The sequence below is a fragment of the Thalia democratica genome, chromosome 8 (genome assembly GCF_965202585.1).
Source record: "Thalia democratica chromosome 8, ktThaDemo2.hap1.1, whole genome shotgun sequence".
NCBI classification, from domain to species: Eukaryota; Metazoa; Chordata; class Thaliacea; order Salpida; family Salpidae; genus Thalia; species Thalia democratica.
In genome coordinates, this window is record NC_139172.1 from 19,374,223 (window position 1) to 19,396,271 (window position 22,049).

Sequence of the window (22,049 nt, forward strand, 5' to 3'; positions counted from 1 at the left end):
ATTTAACTTAAACCTTTTTTAATAAAATATTTTAAATAAAGTTTTAAGTGTTAAAAGTAAACCTGTAAATTTTTTTTTTGATATAGACTTGTTATAGCTAAAATAATTAATAACAGATATTCTTTACTGAATTTTAAGCACAAGTTTTTGATTTTTTTATTAGTTACGTTTATTACTAAACTACAATATTGCTTAAAGATGAAAAATAAAAATTTTAACTATGCTAACTTTGAGACTAACTTTTTACACAAGCACCAAAGTGCTTTAACTTAAAAAAATAATTGAATAGGATATTGTACATTTTGATTTAAGTTTTGAATATAATTAAAAACAGTCTTCTTATGTCAAACAAACATTACCTAATTTTATAATTTTTTCCTTGATAAACAAAAAATCCTCGTTAATTTCTATTATGCCTTAATTTGAAAACTATTTCTTAGTAAATAGCTGTTAGATACGATTAACAAAAAACGATTTATACAATAAAAAAAAACAATTACTTAAAAACAAGGATTAGGCCTAATTCAAAGTAGTTTAATATGTAACTTTTTTTTTAGACAGAAATAGTTTTAACAAAGACACAACTTCTATAAATATAGTATTTTTGGAAAAAAAGAAAGTTTATTACGCAAAACATATAAAATCAATGTAATAACATACTGTTGTAATTTTTTACGAAAGCCTTAAAACTTAATAAATGTAACTAAAATTTTAAAAGTCCTGTCAAGTTTTTGTTAAAAACGATTTTTTTAGAACAGTATTACTTTAGTATAAACTAGAAAAAATACTATTGGAATAAAAGTTAAGCTAGTATAAATTGATTTTTTAAAACATGGCAACATTGTTAGAATAGAATAAAGCTTGTTTTAGAAATTTTATGATTTTTTTTTTTTTGATGATAAGGTATTTTATATAGCTTTATTAAACAAGAGTTTTACAAAACATAAGATAAACATAGTTCTCACCAATTTTTGTTTTAAAACTTAGCCAAGTTTCTTTAAATAAAAACAGAATTATCAAAATTGTTTTAAATTTTTTTCTTTGCTTTTAAAAATATATAATAACAGTGTTGTTTTTAAAGCTGTTTTATTTTTAAAATAAAGATCATGGAGCTCATTTTGGTGATTGTTCTAGCTACAAACGGGCTTTTTCTCCTCGTATCCTTCTATCTCTTCGTGTCTTTCGTGATAAAGAAAATTCGCAGATCCAAACAAATGAAAATCGTTTTAACTACACTAGATGATGAGTTTGACAGCAACTGCGAAGAAATGTACGAAAGCAAGTGTGAAAGAGTATTGCAAGTTCATAAACCTAAAAATTCCAGCGCCGTCATTTACCTTTTAATATTAGCGAGCTGTCTACTAATGCTGTCGTTAGGAGCTTTCCTGGCAATATTTCTCATCACAACTTGGAACGAAATGACGACTGACTTTTGCAAAATTTGGGTCAGAGTACAAGTAAGTTGCGTGATGACGTCACAATTTTTTCTGTACCTTGTGTTTTGGAGCAAGATTAGTAATTTTTTTCAAGACTCAAAGAACAAAAGAAACTTTTCGAACTGCACAAAATTCTTTTACAATTTACTGTTGCTCTTTAAGTTTGCAGCAATTTTCGGTTTAACTGCTATTTTTTTGTTTGTGTTGTCCTACGAAGTCGTACAAACAAAAGCTCCGGTTTTAAACGGAGCAGAGGTTTTTTACAACGCGTGTCAGCAATCCAACGTCACCAAACTGCCTTTAGAGATTCCATGGATCGGGGCAGCGGTGTCTTCTTTCGTCGTTTTCTTCTTGTTTTTCGTTTTGCACGCCAAGTTCCTGCTAAAGTGCGGTGCCAAGGTAGCGTCAGCAGAAGTAAGTCGCTCTCTAGCAACGAAGCAAGTGTTCCCTGTCGTGAAAAGAAGCCTCGTTTGTGTGAGCTTGTGCGTCATCAGCAGCATGGCAAGCGGAGGCTTCGCTCTACTCAGTTCCGATCTCATCCTTGTGCAGCTCATATTGAACTCTTCCTCTTTTGTTAACTTGTTGTTTTGCTCACTCTCCTTGTACCAGTGGAAACAAGTCGTCTTCTCCTGCTGTTGTCGTGAAAACTCCGAAGATGAGTTAAAGGACGTTTGTCCCTCTAAAACTGTTTCTGCTCTTTCGCAAAACTCTGAGCAACCGATTGTTAGATAAGTTTTTTATTTGTACAAGCAAATTTTGTTTTTTTTTATATAAAATTATTGTTTGTTAGGTTGCTGTGTTACCTAAAAGTTTAGACAAAATGAGTCGTCTTTATCTAATAATTGTTAGATTTGTGCAAAAATTAATACGGTTGTATTTACACACGCAATGTATCATTTAAAGTTTTACATAGTTAACCAATAAATGTATAACTAAATTTAAACTATGTAGTATGTTTAGTATAATTGTGAATAAGAAGTTTTTCTTACTTTTAGTTCGATAATATCAAACTTTGACTGAACAACTTTTTAATTTAAAATTTGAATTCTATTTTTAAAGCTCAATTTTTTTTTTTATATTACTTGCCATCTATTTTTAGTTAAAATAAACTTAATCAGTAAAAAAATAAAACGTTTCCCTTATAAATATTACAAGTTTTTTACGTTGTTGTGTGCATTATATACTTCTAAAACTTTATATTCTTTAGTGCAATGTGTCTTACTTGGTCTGGTAAATTTTAGAATAAAATGAATAAAATAATATTGAAATTTGTCAAATATGTAAAAAGAATGTTTACAGAATAACGCTACTATAAATGAGCATCTCTGATTGCTAAAAAAGCGTTCAGTATCAAATTAATTACAAGGTTTCTGAAGTATATTTCTATTTTAAACTTGCAATAAATTTTTATGTTTAACTGTTTTACCCAAAAGTTGTAATTTTACATTAAATTACATTAAGCGGACCCAAATGTTTCAAAGCTAAGTTATATAATGTTAAGTTTTAGAGAACTATTTAAAAAATAGTCAAGTTTTAAAATGCCTTAAATTTTTTTAAAGTTTTTAGGTCCGAAAACGTTAAATCTTATAGATAATATCGGGTAGTTCAATAACAAATATGATAAGAATCTACATAATAGATATCCTACTTAAGTATAAAATTGCTTCATTTTAAAATTAAGTATATTTTGTAATGCGTAAACAGGTAAAACTTGCTAATTTAGATAACTACAAATTTTTTTAGTTTTTAAACTGAAGTTTGAACGTTTTACCAGTGTTATTAAGTTATATAGCTGATTGAAATAGTTATTATTGCACATTAATAAGCTCTTGAAATATATATTTTTTTGATAATTATAATTTATACAGCAACGTTAAACTGTATACTGTGGAAATTTTGTTAGAACAAATTGGTTAAAGTAAACCTACTCTTAAAAAAGTGTGTAAAATTGTCGATACATTTCTTAAAATATCTGATAACTTTTAAAATTTAGCTCTTCAAGATACTAAAAATTCAACAGAAGTTTTAATAATATTTTATGAATGATTATAATTGATTTTTAGTTTTAGAAAATTCAAATGTTTGAACTAGTATAACCATTTTTAAAGTTTTTAAAGTTATTTATAGTTTATTAAAAAAAATATTTTAAAATGTTCAATTATGACATTAATGAAGTCATTGATGTAGATTTGAATTTTTTATTCAAATACAATTAGTCAGTAAGATAAAAACATATAAAACTTTAATCTACACTGTTATTAAGTTTATTGTTGTTAAAACACTAACGTTACAACAGTATTTTAATTAAGTTTTAAAGGTTTCTTTTTTTAAATAAGATAATTAAAATGTTAGGCTTTATAAAACTTTACAAAAATTCAAATTTGTAATTTTAGCACAAAATTTCATTTAAAAATACTTCAAAAGTGATTTGATAAACTAAAGGAGTTTAGAAAAAAAAAATAACAGCTTTTCCTTGTAAGAAAAAATCGATTTGTAGTTAGTACTTATTTAAAGGCCTAATTTAAAACTTTGTATTCAGGTTAAACCATTTTATTCAATCAGGAGTAACGTAACATTTATATGATTAAAGCTTTAAGACGCAAATAACATTTAAAATAGGTACAAACAACACTAAATATTCTAAACAATCAACTAATTATAAGAATTAAACACAAAACTGTTCAAAGTATAAACAATAAAAACGTTTCTTTATCTGTCAAAGTCTCTCTAGTAACTCATTTGCTTCTTATATTCTTTCTGTTAAAATTACTAATAACATTCTTTTTAAGAACACCATAGTAAAAATTATTAGGTCTACTTTTTAATTTTAAGCTAGTAAAGTTTTTTAAACAACTAATTAGACTATTTTAGATTTACTTGATTTTTATGATAAATTTTTAATCTCTGCAATTATTTTAAATTGTGAAAAAACATACAATAATTTAAATATATTTTAAAGCCGTAAGCAATGACACAATTTTCAAAAACAAGAGCTATCGAATTTTTAATTGTTCATTAAACCACTCATAATTTTTATCTCATAACCTCTGTTCTTCTGGAGTTTTGTACTCTTCCTCATCTTCTTCTTCGTTGGCACTCAAATATTGCGTTTTCGATCTTTTGTACCTCTGACTCCTTTTTGATTTCGGGTCGTCTAAGTTAATCGACGACCATCTCCTAGAATCTTCAGAAGCTTTCTTCTCTTTCCTTCTCAGAACAACTCCGTTTCCCTGCGGTTGTTCCGTTTTTCCCGGTGAGGACTTCTTAACTTCTCTTTTGCTCGTGAAAATAGTTTCCGTTTTTCTTCTCTGCTGATTAAGGTACCCGCGCAGAGTTGACATTCTTTTGGCGGGCTTTTCCAGCTTCGGAGCTCGCTCGTTTTCATCCTTTATTTCGTTCAGCTTGCTCACCACCGAGTAAACGAGCGAATCGTTTGGGTCTTTGCCCCTCAAAGTTTTTGAAATCGGCGTCGTTTTAATGACGCTCTTTTGTTCTTTTTTGTCGGATTGAGCGCTGGAAACACGCTTTGAAGACTTTTTTTGTTCCTGCTTGTTTGCTTCGGTTTTAGTCACTGCTTTTATTTTCATTAAGTCGTCGGAGAGTTTCGCTTTAACCATCGACATGAGAGGCACGTGGACTTCCGATTTGATGCTCTGGCGACGTTTGCTCTTCTTTTCTTGGTCAGAAAAATTGCTCTGCTGTTTTACACTCTTACTTTTTCTGAGTCTGACATTTTTCGAAATTTTTTCTCGTTCGTTTGGATTTTCTTCGCAGGATGAGTAGTTCATATCTTGTGCTTCAGTCTTGCTTCTTTTGTACTTTTTGTTTTTACGAATAACGTTTTCGTCTTTGTCGGTGTACAAAAATGATCGTGAAGAGCTTTTGATCTTTGTATCAGCCGTTAGTTTTGCAGATTGCGGAACGTCTTGATTGCTTCTACTTTGCAACTTCTTTTTAAACCAAGTTTTTCCCATTTTTCCAAGATTTCCGATCTTGCTTGTCGTAGTTTTGTGATACGACTCAGCACCTTTCCGCTTCTCTGACGCATTGCTTACCTTCGAAAAAATATAAGATGTTAAAGTTTACAATCTTTTATTCAATTTTTTCCTTACAATGAGCCTTTATATAAAATGAACATTAAAATTTTGATTTTAACCGTTTCGGTGAAAAAATGTAAAAACGTTTGTTTCACAACAAAAATAAACTATCTTTTTAACATATACTTTTTAGTTTTTGGTTCAATAAAATAATAATTAGGTATAACTTTAAATTTACAATTTAGTTTTAAAGGTTTAAATCGATGATAAATAATTGTTTGTCTCATAACAAAGTGTATATATAAGTTGTTTTTTATTATTTACTTTTTGGTTTATTAAAACAAAACTAATGTTTAAATAAACAAAAAACATTTTAAGTCTTATATTGGTTTGAAAACTTTATATCAGTATGTCAATTTAATTAAGACTTGTAGAATAAATTTATTGTAATGAAATTGTTTTTGTTTAAAAAACTATTATTTAGCTACTGTTTTAAATGTTCGTATAGAAAAAATTTACAGTTTTAAATTTACAACATTTAATTTTAATTAATAAAACACATAGTATGGTTAGAAAATATTAAATAAAACTTTAGAAAAAAGCTGCTTATTATGCAACATACAAAATAATTCGTACATTTTATTAAGCTCTTCAGCTTAAATTGAAAAATAAAAACCAACTCTTTTTTTTTGTATTTAATACAATAACTCAAAAATTGTATAATTTTATATATCTAAAACTTAGAGAAACATTTTTAGAAAAACCTGCAGCAGCTCGTCAATGCTAATATCTGGCTTTGGTGGAACTTCGGGACCTTTTTGTTCAACGATTGGCTTCAAAGGAGAAACTACACTCATATTGGTTGGCTGGTATTGTAAAGAAGACCGGTGAGCAGCCTTCTTACTATTAGGCGAAGCCGATTTCGAAACATTTGGCGGGAAAACTTGTAGCTTTTTTGTAGCAGAGGGCGAGAAGCTCATGTGAGTCTTAACCAACCCCGTTTTCTCGTCTCTGTGGTAGTAAGACCCTTCTACATTGAGCAGCGTCTGTTTATCGTAACCTTGAGATGCTTTTTCATCTTCAACCTGCTGCCTGCGGAACAGGAGCTGCTGGTGAAGGTTGGAAAGAGTCTTCCGTTGCCGCGGAGTGGATCTGTTGTCCGAGCTGTTCGGGGAGTGTGAATACGGGGACTTTTCAAGCCGATTTTCCTGCTTGTCCGGAGAATTACTTCTATAGTAAGGACTTTCTTTCGGTTGATTGCCATAGTAACTCATCTGGATTTCAGACGAACTTTTATGTGGCTGATGTTGCGAATAGGATGTGGTGGGATAAAAGTGGTGTTCTCTGTGCTCTGAATGATTGGGCATTGTGCCGTATTTGGGCATGTTTTGGTTGAATCCCCCTCTTTCTCTGATGAAGGGAAGTGGGGTAGTGAATGCTGTAGTTTCCGAATCACCGCTGTCAGAGAAGGCCGGCAGACTGCAGCTTCCCGTAGATGAAACCATCGACACCCGATCATCTACTTCGTACTGCATGGACGGGATATCATAACTACTAGACATATTTTCAGTGTTCATGTAATTTATTGGCATTTTCGAATGCTCAGGAACTCGAGACAGATTTTGATGCGTTTTAGGAGACAGTATGCTCTGGGATCGTCCTGCAAGCGAGCTTTCGTCTAAGCTTTTCGATGCTTTCGACGTGTAAACCTTTTTGAGCAAGTTTTGGTTTGTAGCATGGGAAACGTGGTTGTAGTACTGCTGCTGCTGTTGTCTTGGCTCGGGGTAAGGGTTGGTTTCGACGCTGTCGTGGTTGGGAAAATGATAACTTTGGCTGTTTATTTTGTCAGGCAAATCCGCCTTGTCATTGGAGTAGTACGGTAAGTTAGGATCGTAAATGTTAGGGTGCAAGTTTTGACTTTTGTACATGTTTTGCTTCTCATAACTTTCATCCATTTCCGTGTCAATTTTTTTGATATTTTGCAGCAACTGTAAAAAAAAATTAATAGCTTTATTTTTCGATTTTCATTTATTTAAAAAAAATCTTTAACGTGTTAAACATTTAAAATAAGTACATATTAGTAGACTACGTATAAAATTATTAAAAGTTAATTTTTTTGTGTATTGAAAAACTTAATTACAGTTTTTCAAAGCTTAAGAGTTTTTTAATTAAGCTAATACTATTTTCCATGTTCTTTAAATTTTGTATACGACAAAATGCAAAGAACGCAAAACAAAATATAAAAGAAGCTGAATAAATTCCCTTGAGATACTGAGCTATTTAACACTGGCCTAATAAGATAGTGACTGGATTTATATATAGATTAGTTACGTATCTTTAATGAATGAACGAACTTTTGCATGTTCATTTGTTTGATTAGAAGAATAATACAAGTTTTAAATACGGCTGTAGATACGGTTAATATAAAGTTTTGGTTTAACTAAAACTTTTGTTTTTTGTTTTACATTCTTTTCATATATTGTTATTAAATTAACGGATAAGTTTTTAGATATAACAAACAATAAAAATGTAGTTTGAACAAACCTCATTGACTACAGAGTGAAAGCTTTGATCTTGAGAACTGCTTCTGTTTGTAAAATCGTTGATACCCTTTTAAAAAAGCTCATTTTTGGAAATTGTCACAACACACTTAAAAAATCAATAAATTATTGATTTAGTTTCCTAAATTAGGCTAGCTTAAATTTTTTTATAGTAATTTTAAGTAAAGTCTTACATCATGTAATTTATTTACAAGAATAAGTTATCTGAGCTTTTAAACTCATCAAAACTTACTTCTGAGCTTGACCTATTATTCTCATAAGATAAACGTGGACTTAATTGGCATGATCCATGCAAAACTAATGGACTACCTTGAACTTTTTCAACTTTTGAGTTAAACTGTTTTGATATTTAAAACGTAAATTTAGTTTATAATTTATTTTAACATTATTCACGGTTGAAATTTAAAATAAAAATCATTACTTATATATTAATTTGTATTTTCATTTATTGAGTACTTTTGTTCACTAAAAACAATTTTATTTTACTACAAACATAGTATGTTAAATTAAAGTTGTTAAATAGTTTTTTTAATTACAATGTAAGCAAAATACAACTAGTTTGCTGTGAAATATATGTGTTTGTTTTCTACTCTTTTTTTTTTCTTATATAATACTTCAATCAAAACCTAAACTGAAACCATTAAGTATTGTACTCATAATTTTAATATTCAATGACAAAGTTTGTTAAATATTTTTAATGTTTAGTTGAAACTGTAGAAAAAGTTTGCTTAAAATATTAAATACAAATTCTAGTTAATCAAGTTCCTTTATAAACTAAAAAATGTTTTAAACTTTTTTCAGATATTTTACTTAGGTTAACCAACACAAGTATTTTTTTGATTTAGTTATGTGACTAAAAACAACTTTTAGTCCGTTACTGAAGTAAAATAAAAGCTATCGAAAATAAGTTTGTCAGAAGATTATTTTAATATTTATGTAAAATTATTAAACAATTCAAAGTTGTTTAAGCCGTTGAAATTATACTACGAAAAACTTTATTTTTTTTTTTTGGTTCTTAAACTTTATTCCTAAAGATACATACTTCATAACCATTTTTAAACTTTTGACAAACTGTTTTATTAAACTTCTCGTCAAACATTTAAACATTAAATCAACCTTTTCGACTTTGTCTCTTAGCATGCGTTTCTCATTAGTCCATTTTTCCTTTTCTCTCCGATGTGCCACCATCAACTGCCTCTTTTCCCTCTCCATTTCCTCCAACAGTGCTTCTACGTGCTGCCCCCCGTGGTAGTTTTCTCCCATCCTGCACTTGCACACGTAGCAGATGTTTCTTGCAAGATCGCCCCGCAACTGTTAAGTTTTGTTTCGAATGTTTTTTTTTTCAACATGTTTTGTTTTTGTAGAAAATCAGAAATATATATTTATTTTTTCTAAAGGATAAGTATTTTAATTTTATTAAAAACTAAAGTTTTAATTTTAATGTCATATTAGAGTTTTCAGGTTTATGTTGTGTAATTTTTTTTTTATTCTTTAACTATTTTTTAACATGACTGCTTATAAAAAAAGTTTCTTAAAGTTACATCACGTTATAAATAAATAAAACTATATTGAAAATTAAAATATTAGTAAATTTAACTTTTTTTTTATACAAAAGTTTTTCGTTAGCTTAATAACGTGTTTAAATTACTTTCGTTGTAAATACTATTACATAATCAAGAAAAAAACAAAACGACTGTAAAATGTTAGGAAAAATTAAAAAACTAGCATTTTATAAAATTATTTTTGCAAATTGAAATTTAAAGCCTTTTTTTACGTTGTTTTTTAGATTTAATAAAGTTTTCAATTTTATGCAATGATTTAGTTTATAAGTTTAACATATTGTTTTAAATACGTTCTTTAAAATTTTTCTTATTCCAATAGATTTAAAATCTTTGATATAAACTTTATTTTTATTTGTAACAACAGAGTTACAGTATTAAAGTAGTTTAATTATCAAAAAATGTACATTTTTTTCAATAAACTTATTTTCAAATGTAAATTTGTGCATCTTAACTTTATAAAAAAGTTAACTTATATATTTTTGGTCGAAAATAGTTTATAAATAATATATGAAAAAATATTAACTTAAGTAAGTAAACAAGGTCTCAACTCAATTATATAAAGCAATTTTTTTATCCTGAAGTTCAAATTTATATTACAACTAGTTATTTAAATTTCTACTGCGTCTAAATTTTATAAACAATAAACCTTTACCAAACTATATGTTTTTAATCCTAAGAATAAAAACATAACCTTAAGTAGTAGTAAACCAGACATTTATTTGTGTTTAAAATATAAAACACCCAGCAAAACGGCATAATTCTTTGACAAAGTGTATTGTATATACATTTTTTTGTTTTTAAACCTTAAAATTAGCTAAAAAACTAATTAGCTTTTAAAGTGTTTAAATAGATAAAAAGACTTAATTTTTAAATTTTTTATGCTCTGACACGATATCGTAAAATAAAAGTTAATCTTTTTAAAACTTAACTTAGCTACCTTCTTTAAACTATATTCTTAAAAAACAGTTGAACTTTTAAATTTGTTTTTAACTATAAGTAACATGATGTTTTACCTATTCCCTACAAACAAGGGAATTTTTCTCGGTCGAGATTTAAACAAATCCTAAATGTAAGCTTTAAAGAATTTAGTAGTATCGTCAATGTTTAAAACATAGTCCATTAACACAAATCTTTTTATCCAGCTTTAGATAGCAACATGTCAGCGGATGAAGTGAAAGTAATAGATGATATGTTGCGTTTTGGTTTACAAATGTTTTTGACTTTTAGACAATAGAAAGCACTCAACCGAACTTAGTTTAAACTGTTTGTAATTTCAACATAAACGTCATGACTTGCATAGAACAAAGCAACCATTTAAAATTTAAGTAATTAAGTTTTTTTTCTAAATTCCTTGATATTTTATAGAAATTTCAGGTATAATTTATTTAAAAATTTTCTGGTTTTTTGAGTGCATAGTTTAGTACAGTGTGCATCGAAGTCAAAATATATAAAAACAAAAATCAATATTTTTTTATGTAGTAATCTAGTATCTAAAAAAATTCTTTTTGAATTAATTACTTAGACAATCAAAAGTGTTTTATTGTCAAAACGTTAAAACATGTCGATACAAGTCATTTTAATGAATCTTTATAATTAAGCTAGTAAACTGTACAACTTAGTCTAGAATAGCGAGAAAAAGTTTCTATCTATTAATTATTTTATTTCACTTATCACCTCTAAAATAACTTATATTAGTTGGTTAAGACGTGTTCTATAAATAAACGAGATAAACAAAATATTTAAACATTAAGAAAAAAAGTCGTATAGACTATATTATAGGTACTTTTAAAAAAAAGTTAATCAAAATTTCTTTAAAATAAGCTAAAACAAAGTATCTATAAAATTAAAATTATATTGAACGTTTATCAGTGAAAAAACTAGTAGCACAGATAACTCTTTTAAAAACTTCATTATAAATTTACTAATGCGTATAATGACATTTATGATTGAATGTTATTTGTTTTCTATGTTTAAAGTTTTGAACAATGTTTCTTAGAACAGTAAATACTGTGATATTTAACTATAATTGCTGAACTGTGTCTAAAGGTAATTAATATTTAAAACTACATTATCAACAGTTATTTCAACTTTTTAACCGTTTTTTTCTAATTTAACTTTTTTAATTTTTCTTCTGATAGAATAAATTTCTTTTATTAAAATATATCTTAAGATTATGTATGCAGCTTAGATTTTTCTAGTTTTAAGTCATTAGCTTTCAACATTTATTTTTTAACAAAAGAAACATTTATAAAACAAAAGTATTAAAATGATTTAATGTAAATATTTTTTACCATAAAAACTTAATTTTTTGGTTATTGATTTGTTGTGCACAGTAAAACTGTTTAATCAGCAAGTCAATTAGTTTATAGTCTTATGAAAAATAATTACTATTTTTGTTTCAAAGTTTAATAATTTATTGTGTATAAGCACTTTAGACTTATGGTTGGAAAAAAAAGTGGAAACATTTTTATTAGTTTTGCAGTTTAGTTTTTTTATATTGTTAGCTATTATACGTTATGTAACAATACATTTTTGCTTCAATTAATGTAGTTTTCAGCAGTCCAACTTTTTTATTTTAGAAGGAATTTAGTTATTTGTAAAAGATAGTTTATATTATAAAAAAATTCCTATTTTTATATTTCTTAAAGCTTAAGATTTAGCGATAAATGTTATTTATTCAAAATTCTTAAACTAGCCAATACAACTTCATTAGATTATGTTGATTACAAAATTTTCACCTATCCAAGTTATAAAGCTTACAACTTTTTCTCGAGCTAACCTATTATCACACTTATAACTTTTTAATCATTTAACAGTTCAACTATGTTTCATTAATGATAAACTTATAACTACGTATAACTGTGTTATTGAAATCACATAGGAAAAGGTCGTAAGTTTAATGAACTGATTGTCAATGTATCAATTTTAATTCTAAATGTTTTTAAAAGACCTTAGTTTATGAGATCAATGTAAGTTAACTAGTTTAATGATACCTTAAAAGTATGTTTTTTGAAAAAAAAGAATTTATAATTGTACTTAAAGCTTAAACTATAAAATTTATAAACGCAGACAAAATTTTTAAGCTAAATAAAAAAAAATAATTTAAAAACGTTTCTAATAAAACTGTACAAGCGAGGTTTCTTTAACAAGACTTCTATTGTAGCTGTATACAAGCAAAGTTGACAGTAAAAACGAACGAATACTTATAATTTTATTGATAGTATTTTTTTTAATGCAAGTCATACCTGGATCCAAACGACTTACCCGTTCGTTTATTTGTTTCAGATAGTTCTTGTCATATTTCCACTCAAGTCTTTCCCGATTCAAACGTTCCTGTAGTTCTTCGTACCTCATTTGCACTTTCTTCATTTTACCGTAACGTTCTTCCAGCTCTTTTGGAAAACTTTGAAGCACTCTGATTCGTTGATGAGCCTGTGGAGTTTTTTTTGAGATGACTAACAAGCCTTTGTTTTTTTAACAAAATATATATTTCTAAATTTAAGTTAAAAAAGAAAGTATATATCTACATTTTTTTATCAAAGCAGGCTTTTAATGTTTTTTTAATAAATAGTTGCAAATAGTTTTTTCTTTAAAACTAATAATATTGATGTCATGTTTCTTAAAAGTCTATGTGTACTATATTATATTATACGACAACCATTTTTAAAAATTCTTAGAGAACAATAAAATAAGTTTTGAGAATATTATAATACACTTTCAGAACTAAACCAAGTAAGCAAGGAAAGCACTGCTAAATTTGTAAAAAAAAGTATTTTTAGAGTATTTTATTTTTTAATGTAAAAAATTTTTCAAAGCTAGTATGCTTACTTAATAATTTAGAACTGATAGAACTTCAGTACTTTTTCTTAAAATTTTGTAACAAAAGTGATGGAGTCAAATGGTTCTTACGTTAACGTTTTAATTTAACATCTTGTTGTTAGTTCATCAAGTTTTTATCTAAACTTGTAATTAAAAATTTTTAAAGTAAAATTGATGTTGTTTATTTTTTATTTATCGAAGTTAAAACTAAAAAATGTTAATTAAAACCTTACAACAAGAAATACAGTAGTATTTTATTTATAAAATCGTATAGAAAGTCATGTAAAAAAAAATCTATTACAAAAACAGAATATACTTAAAACGAAGTAATAATAAATTTTATATACACTAAAAAGTCTTAGAATAAAAGTAACTAAAACTGTAAACATTTCATTTATTTATCTTAACAAATGGCCAATTTTTTTACAAGTTTATTTAGAATTAGATAAGTAAATATTTTGTAGTCTTCGAGCTTTCAATATTCTATTAAGTTATGCAAATTATTTGAACCTATCTATAAGTCAATCGACTTTAGTGACATCTTAAACTTTTTACTAACACTAAAAAAACATTTAATTAAAACAACTTTCTTACTTTGTTTAGTTCTATCTGCAGTGAATTTTTCTCTTGAGTCCATTCTTGTTTTTTAGCTAGATGTTTTTCTTTTAATTGCTCGAACATATGAGCTATCTCACTTGTTTTGTTTGGTTTATTTTGAGAACTACTGTTGCTGGAACTCCTAAAAATTCAGATTTATCATATTCATACCAAATCAGTAATCAACTTACCGCATTAGTTGTAGAAAAAAAGCTCTAAACTTTTATTTTCACAAATGTTGTTTAGATATCCCTTATATAACTAGCTAATTTGAAATTTCACACTATACACGTCATATTAACATAAGATATGGTTTAGTGTAATTACACTGTTAATGTTTTGTTAAAGTTATAAAAACTATTTTTCAGGTTTGAACAAACTTAAATACTTCGAAACATTCAATTTAATACCCATTTATCATACGTTAAGTGTTTGAATAAAAAGAACTTTGAAAACTTTAACAAAAAAATATTAATCTGAAATGTTAAATATTTGTTCCGTATTTACTTTTTACTTCTAAAAATACTTAAAAAATATATATATTAACGGTTATTTTTAACCCAAAAAAGTAAATGAAACATTTGAGCTAAAATCATTTATATAAGCATTATAATCGTTATCCTTTGTAAGCGATCTCTTTAAAAACTAAACAAAATAAAAAAGTTGAATTTCAAATATCAAACAAAATTTATTTATAAGTTTTTTGATGTTTTGTATTTAGCTATTTCTAAAACAGATTTTGAATTCTAAGATCTAGACAGCGAAAAAGTCATTTAAATTTAAGAAAACTAAAACTTTTCAGGCATTTTTATGTTAAATATCGCTTTCATTCTAACTAACATTTAACTAAACTTTATTTTTACTAAGATTTTTAATAATACACTATTGAACTACAAAACAACTCGTACCTTTGTAAAAACAGACAATTCTAAAGCTCAAAAAAGGCTAGTTGAAAACGGAAACTGTATAGATTTCAACGATATGTTTTAATTTATAACAATTTTTTGAAACAAGCTATTTTATTTATCAACCTATAAAATTACCAACCATTTTTTAAATAGAAACAAACTTAAAATTAGAAGTACTTCAAAAAACATAATTAAAAACGAAATCTTAGTTACTATCCTTATCACTAAAAATAATTTTTTCTTATGTTTTTTATACATAAGTAGCTTTTTGCTAAAAAAAATGGAGCATCTAGTTTTTTGTAATAAGTTTTATCTATTTCAGTTTTAAAGTATAAATCTAGTAAATAAACTATTTTCTAATAAAATTTAAAAATAGTTAATTTACCATCAATAGAATAATCAAAGTAAGACTGTTACAAAAACCAAAATTTATAAAAAGATAAGTACTATTACAACTAAAAAGTAAAACTCATTAAATCATAATAAATTTTTGTTTTCCAAACTCGTTTAAAATAATATCTTACAAAAAAAATTACCTTATTAAATGAAAAATAGGATTTTAGCCTCTTTAAACATAAAGCATTATCTTTGCTAATGTAACAATATAAACTTTTGTAGATATTTATTAATTAATTTAGTTTTATAAATACATAAATAAAAACTAAGTTTATAAACAAGTTAGCCTAGAAAATGAACTTATTTAAAAAATAATTTTCAATTTTCTATTGTAAACTGCTATAGCCTTTTCTATATAAGCAAAACTAAGATGTCGAAAATATAGAAACTAAGAATTTAGTTTATAACTGAGTATAGAGTAAAGCTAGTGTTTTTACAAATAAAATATTTGTAACAACGCTTTAAATATTATTTGGAAGGTAATTTTACTAAAAAACAAACACTATACTGAAAGATGAACCTTTATTATGTCTTAAACTAACTTTCTGTTTGCTCTAAAAATGATTGTATTCTGTAAGTTACTTGTTAAAAAGTAGTATATACTTACTTTTCAGAGTTCATTAACTGACAATAAGGATAACATAAATGTTAGCGTTATACTTTGTATTGTAAGCTGTCTAACAATTTACGTCTGCGTTTTATCATTATGACATCATTACTTTATTCTCAGCTCAAGTCAAGTAGTGACGTAACACAATTAATTATTCCCGCCTATTTTTTAATACAACCTTAAAAGGAGCCTATGGTTTTGCATTTTTTAAACTTCGAAGTAATAATTTGGTTCTTAGTTAGGTTTTATAGTTTTATTTAAAGGTTTAACAAGTTTTGGTTTTATATACGTTAAACCAAAAGTTTGTATTCATTCTGATAGCTTAATGAAACTTGTTAACTTTAATTTGTTTTGAAAACATTTTTTTTGTTTCTAGTTATTTAACAAGTGGTATAAAGTAGTCATTTCTAAAACCAAGAACAAATACAAACACTATATGGATGCAATAAAGAAGAGTCATGGAAATATTTTTTTACTACATAGACACTTTTAGGGGAACTTTTTTTAAATAAACTACCTTAAGTTTTAATTTTATAGTTCCGAACTGTCTAAAAAGTAAATCAAAAAGAAAACGAGTGATAAAACAACTTATACTAATATTTCAAATCATTTGGTTAGAAACATAGAAATAAAGAATTTACCAACCAATAATTCTGATGTAATATACGGATACTAACCACATGAGTAAAATAAGCAAATTAGGTTAAAAAAAAAACAAGAAAAATAAGCCTTTCAATTTCGAACAAGAATATACTTATAAATTTACTAGATCAAAACCCGTTTTAGTTATGGTTATAATAACAGTTACTATTATAAAAATTAAAAAATTTTGAATATTAAAAGTAGAAAAAACACGTTTATAGAAACAGCTAGCGGAAAATATAATAAAACATTAAACAAAGAGCTATAAAATTGAATATTCTGTTAATTTTTTTCTATTAATTGATTTTCTTAATACGTAGCACTTTACTTAAAACAAAAGAGTTTAAATATCTTATATTTTATATTCTATTTACTTTAATCAAAAGCAGTTATTTTTTTAATAAAGATTATCTCTTAACTAGAAAATTTTTAACTGGTTATAATCTAACTGTACCTATCTTGCTATGCTTAAAATAAGTTAAAAGTTTGTTGTGGTCAGTTAACGCTTCTAGTATAAAAAAGGCGATATTACTTTAGTTAATTTTTAGTTTTTTTAATAGTCAAACAAACTAGTGCTCCTTTTATTGTGATAACAGGAGAAGAAATAAACCCGAACTAGCTTAATTTGTTAAGTTACTACTTCTATTAGCTTAACTAAGAATTTATTGCTTTATACTACCATAAGAGATTAGATTTATACTATTGACTGTCATTTAGCTTTTTATTTTCCATCTTTTAGTAAAACTAAATTATTTTAAGAAACAATTAAGGTGCACTATTTACGTCAATTCGAATTTTAGTAAACTTCCGTAGCTCTTTTTTATTTATATTTAAATACTTTTTGCAAAAGTTCATATACTATAATAATCTTGTAAATTAGACTTTGTATAATAGCAAATTAGATTAACCAAAAATAAAATAAAAGGCTGGACTTATTAAAAATAAGTTTTTAAGGACTGCAAAATAATTTTTTTTTTATAAAAATATAAAATATCATTGAGAAATAAGTTTTCTTAAAACAACACTATAATATGCACTTACCTCTATCAAAACCTGAATTAGGAGTACTTTTTTTAAATAATTTTTATATAGGAGCTCAGGTTTATTAGATTTCCACAGAGTTTTTCTTGCTAAAAATTACATCACGACCAGAAATTTAACTTAGCGGTCCGTACACTGCCTACCTTTAAGTTAGACCTTAAGGTATTTTTTAAGTTTTAAAGTTTTCAGTTCTTATTTGAGGTGTGGATTGTTAGAAAATGTTATCATATTTGTAATAGTCGTAAGTTAAGTTTCCATGTTACTCTATGGTTATTATGATTGTGTAAGTTGTTTATTATCAAAGACTTTGTCAAAAAATATTCTAAAGTTCCCTTGGCGGACCGTACGTTGCCCCTTTATATTTCGTATTCGTTATGATTATTTATTAACTACCTAGAACTTATTTTGAAAAAAATAAAAAAGTAATTGTTACTCTTTACTGTAAATAAAATAGGGTTTCAAAATTGCTCTCTTACTAGTTATTTCCTACTGGTATCACCCAACCTATAAAATTCTGGTTTTAACCTTACCTTTGTTTAATACTAAAAAATAAGCTGATAACTATTATTTATATGATTGCCCAAAATTTCAAACTTGCTCCTTTTTTGCCCCGTTACTAGTTGTTGCCCCTCGGACTTACTGAAACCGCCAAAAAAGGATGATGACGCCTCTCTCCAAAAACCCTGGTGAAAACTGTTTTTTGTTAAAATAACAGATGTTTTACTTTTCAAGATATCAACCAGAAGGTATGACAATTTTAAAAATCTATACTAAAAAAAGATTTTAATCCCTAAATGAGTATAAACTTTACAAAAGTTAAATATTATTTATATTTTTCTGACTTTAATTTTTTTATTGAGACTTAAACTGTACTATTCACAAACTGATGTATTTAGCGGAGCTTGTTAATTAAAGTTTGTAGTAGTGCGTGTATATAACTCCTTTGTTTTTTTTTTACTTTACCCTATTATTTATATACCTAATTTATAAGTGTTTTTTCATGTGTTTTATTATAAGACTTATTAAAATCTATAACAATTTTTAATTAATAATCAAAATAAATACAGGATTACATGAAATTTATTCATTTTGAACTTTTTATATGAAAAATTAAACTAATTATTTTATTTATATATATTAAGCTGTTGAAAGGTGTAGTATTTTTATTACTTGAGCAACTTAAAAAAAAATAACTTTGCTTTTTAGGATAAAGTAGCTTAAAATCGTGCATTTAATACCAATAAAACACATTCAAGTTAAAAATTTAATTATAACGCTTTATACATATTGAAAAACAACAGTTAAAGCAGTTTTGAAGTATTTAATTTTTTCAATAACATATTAAATGTAGAACATATTATGAATTAATTTCTAATGTTAAATGAAATACAAAATCATATTTTAAAATGATTTTCTTTATTCAAATTCAATACTGTGGTATCTCATGACGTAAAAGACTGGATAGTTGCACAAACTCCCGACTAAGAAGAAAGAGTGTTTTATTTTGATAGTGCTAATGACGATGATGATGAAAGAGACAACATATAGAGTCTAAAACAACTGAGCATTTGAAACAATTAAACAGCATTCGGGTATTTATACTAAAGCTACATAATTAAAATTTCTACTCTTAGAAAAAGATATTTGATTATACAGCTTAAAAACTCGTGTAGATTACACTTTTTGAAGCAGAAGAACTTTGTGTTAAAAATTTTAGTAAAATGTAAATTTAGCCTAAATTAATGTTTTAAAGCATATTTACAGTTGTACTTGCTGAAAACGGCGTACTTTTAATTTTTAAAGTAAAGTGGAAATATTTAAGTAAGTATTTCTAAACCAATTCCAAAAAGTTTTTGTTTTGATTAAAGTAATACCTTAAATCTCGGTTAAAGAATAAATATATAATCTTTAACAATTGACATCATTGTTTTTTACGCAAGAAACGCAAACTTAAAACATTGTTATCGTTATTTATACTATTTATATTATAAATGTAATAAACACATTTCTTGCCTGAAACTTATCCCTAACAGTAAAATTCAAGACCTAACTTTTAAGATAGTTATAAAAAATATTTATAAAATATAGATTCAAGTCATATGATTTTTTTTAATTCTAATTTTTTAAGTAAGTGACTGTAGAATAAAGATGATAAGTTTATATTAAATTTTTACTTGTTTTTTTAAACACTTATTCTTGTATAATAAAGACTATGATTCTAAGGAAATTAAAATGTTTAAGTTGAAATCTTTGCTTAAAATATCACAAAGAACTCAGAGATGTTTTAACCTAAATTACAACATTAACTTTTGTTGTAACCTTTCAAACAATTTAAATAATATAAGGTCGTTTCGCTTTGTTAACTTTATAATACGGATATTCTTTAAAAAAATTTTACTTCTACTAATTTTTAACAAATTAAAAAACAAAAAAAAAGAATAATAGTATTTGAATTTTTTAAAGCTATTGAAGATAAACTCAAAAAGTGTTCAATTAAACAAGAGTCTTGTCAGTTTTTTATTTTTTATACATGTAGTTGTATTTAATTCGCATTTAATCATTTAATAGCATTAAATTATTTCTAGTTTTTAAAGTAGTAATAAAAGTATTGTGAAAATTATCCCTCAATTTAAAAGCTTAAATTTAATAAAAAAGTTGTTTTTCGTTGGTTAAAAAACAGAACTTAAACTAAAATTCAAATGACTACGCTACCAAAAGTTAAAATTAATAATAAGAAGAACAAAATGAGTTCTACTTTTTATTTTAGTTTAAATTGTAGTTAAGAAAAAAAAAACACACTAATGCATGTTCATTGAAGTTGCTTTACTTCTTTAATGAAAATTGTAGCTATACTATAAAATATTTAAATATAAGTAATTCCTTACGTAAATAATTTTATTGAAAGATATTAACAAGCTACTGTTTAAACAAACACTTTTACTTAAATAAAACAACTTTTAAATTTTAACAGTTGTTAAAGATTGAATGATCTATTAAAATTAGTTTGTCTAAAAAAAGATACTACACTTAAAAAACAAATTAAAAACTTATATATATAAATATAAAACATGTATTACCTTTTGTCCATGGTAGTTTCCTATTATTCTTTTATATAAGCAATTTGTTTTTATCTTGCACCTTTTTTTCTTTTCATATTATTAACTTATCTACTATTCTAAGAAATACAAAAACTTATATGAAAAACATAAACTAACTACTAATATTTTTTAGCTTTAGGTAAATCGGTAGCTTTAAGTAAATTTTAAAAATTTAAAGTTTTTATCATTGTTTCTGGAAAACCAGGCTTAAAAAGGCATTAAAAATGTTTAATGATTCAACAAATAAATCTGTATAAATTAATTTTTATAATAACTTATCGTTTTAGTTCTTCACCTGTTTTTGTCATAATAAACTTCTTGATTCTTCTTAAATAACAGAAAAACCTCGAAAAATTTAAACTTTCAGTTTGCCTTTAAAGTAACACTTATTGAATGCACAAAAAAACCATTGCAGGCAATATTAACCACCTAGTTATTATCAATTCTAGTTTATTGTAGTTTGCCGACCGCCTAGTTGAGTCCCTTGGGAGTGTGACAGATACGTGAAGTAAATCTGTAATAAACTCATTTATGTTGTGTTTACATTTAGTTTTTAATTAGTACATTTGCATAAGCAACAAGAAAATCTTTGTTTGAAATGTTCTATTAAACTTAATTGTTAAAGTTGATGTATTGCTCCAACTCTATAACATTATTTAAGTTTAGTTTGTTACTACCTCCTTTAAAAAGATTAGCTTGACACTGTATTTTCAAAAATTGAATTTATAAAATTTAATAATACTTAAAAAAAATTAACCTCGTACTGTTAATTAATCGATTAAAAAGAAAATTCATATACAAATTTGCATTTAATGTATACTCAATTATCAAGCACATAACTATTTTAATCAAAACTTAAACTATAATGCTTTCGTTGTTCTTTTAATGAAAATATATAATACTGGTTAGGAAGTCTTTTAAAAATCATTTAAAAAATTGCAAGATTCAATGCATACTTATTATTAGTATTTTTTAGGTAATGTAACATTTTTTAGCATTATAAAAAAACCTCTATTCAACCTACTGTGCATAACAAAAAACACTTTTTATTATAAAAATAGCTTGAGGTGGAACTTTTAATAGTTTTCTATAGACGACTAGTCTAAACCCTGAATTTAAATAAAAAACTTCTGAAAAAAAAACAATAAAATCTCATCGAAAAATGTAAACTAAGCACACAAATTTAAGAGTTTTGAATATATGTTAGTAGTAGTGCAGACAACAACAAAAAATTATTAAGATTTTAGTAATGGTCCAATTTGTTTAGTTAAATTTTTAATAAAATATAAACTAACAAGTAAATTATTAAAATGTTGTAAAAAAAGCTAAAACGATAAGTAAT

At 25.8% G+C, this 22,049-nt stretch overlaps 1 protein-coding gene across 4 annotated transcripts; it reads right to left on the minus strand.

Annotated features, from left to right (window-relative positions):
* Nucleotides 1-3,770: 3,770 nt before the first annotated feature.
* On the minus strand, nucleotides 3,771-20,786 carry LOC145841868 (uncharacterized). Of its 4 annotated transcripts, none has more exons than XM_082949156.1 (9): nucleotides 20,687-20,786; nucleotides 14,010-14,154; nucleotides 12,861-13,028; nucleotides 9,151-9,345; nucleotides 8,267-8,371; nucleotides 8,018-8,083; nucleotides 6,238-7,461; nucleotides 4,482-5,491; nucleotides 3,771-4,193 (listed from the first exon to the last, which is right to left on the minus strand). In XM_082949156.1, exons 1-9 carry the CDS (start codon nucleotides 20,695-20,697, stop codon nucleotides 4,172-4,174), a joined length of 2,946 nt encoding a protein of 981 aa, XP_082805282.1. In that variant the 5' UTR covers nucleotides 20,698-20,786; the 3' UTR covers nucleotides 3,771-4,171. The 4 variants fall into 4 exon arrangements, with proteins under 4 accessions (XP_082805282.1, XP_082805285.1, XP_082805281.1 ...); XM_082949159.1 differs by lacking the exon at nucleotides 20,687-20,786 and adding an exon at nucleotides 16,572-16,697; XM_082949155.1 differs by lacking the exon at nucleotides 20,687-20,786 and adding an exon at nucleotides 15,924-16,003.
* Between the last annotated feature and the right edge of the window lie 1,263 nt (nucleotides 20,787-22,049).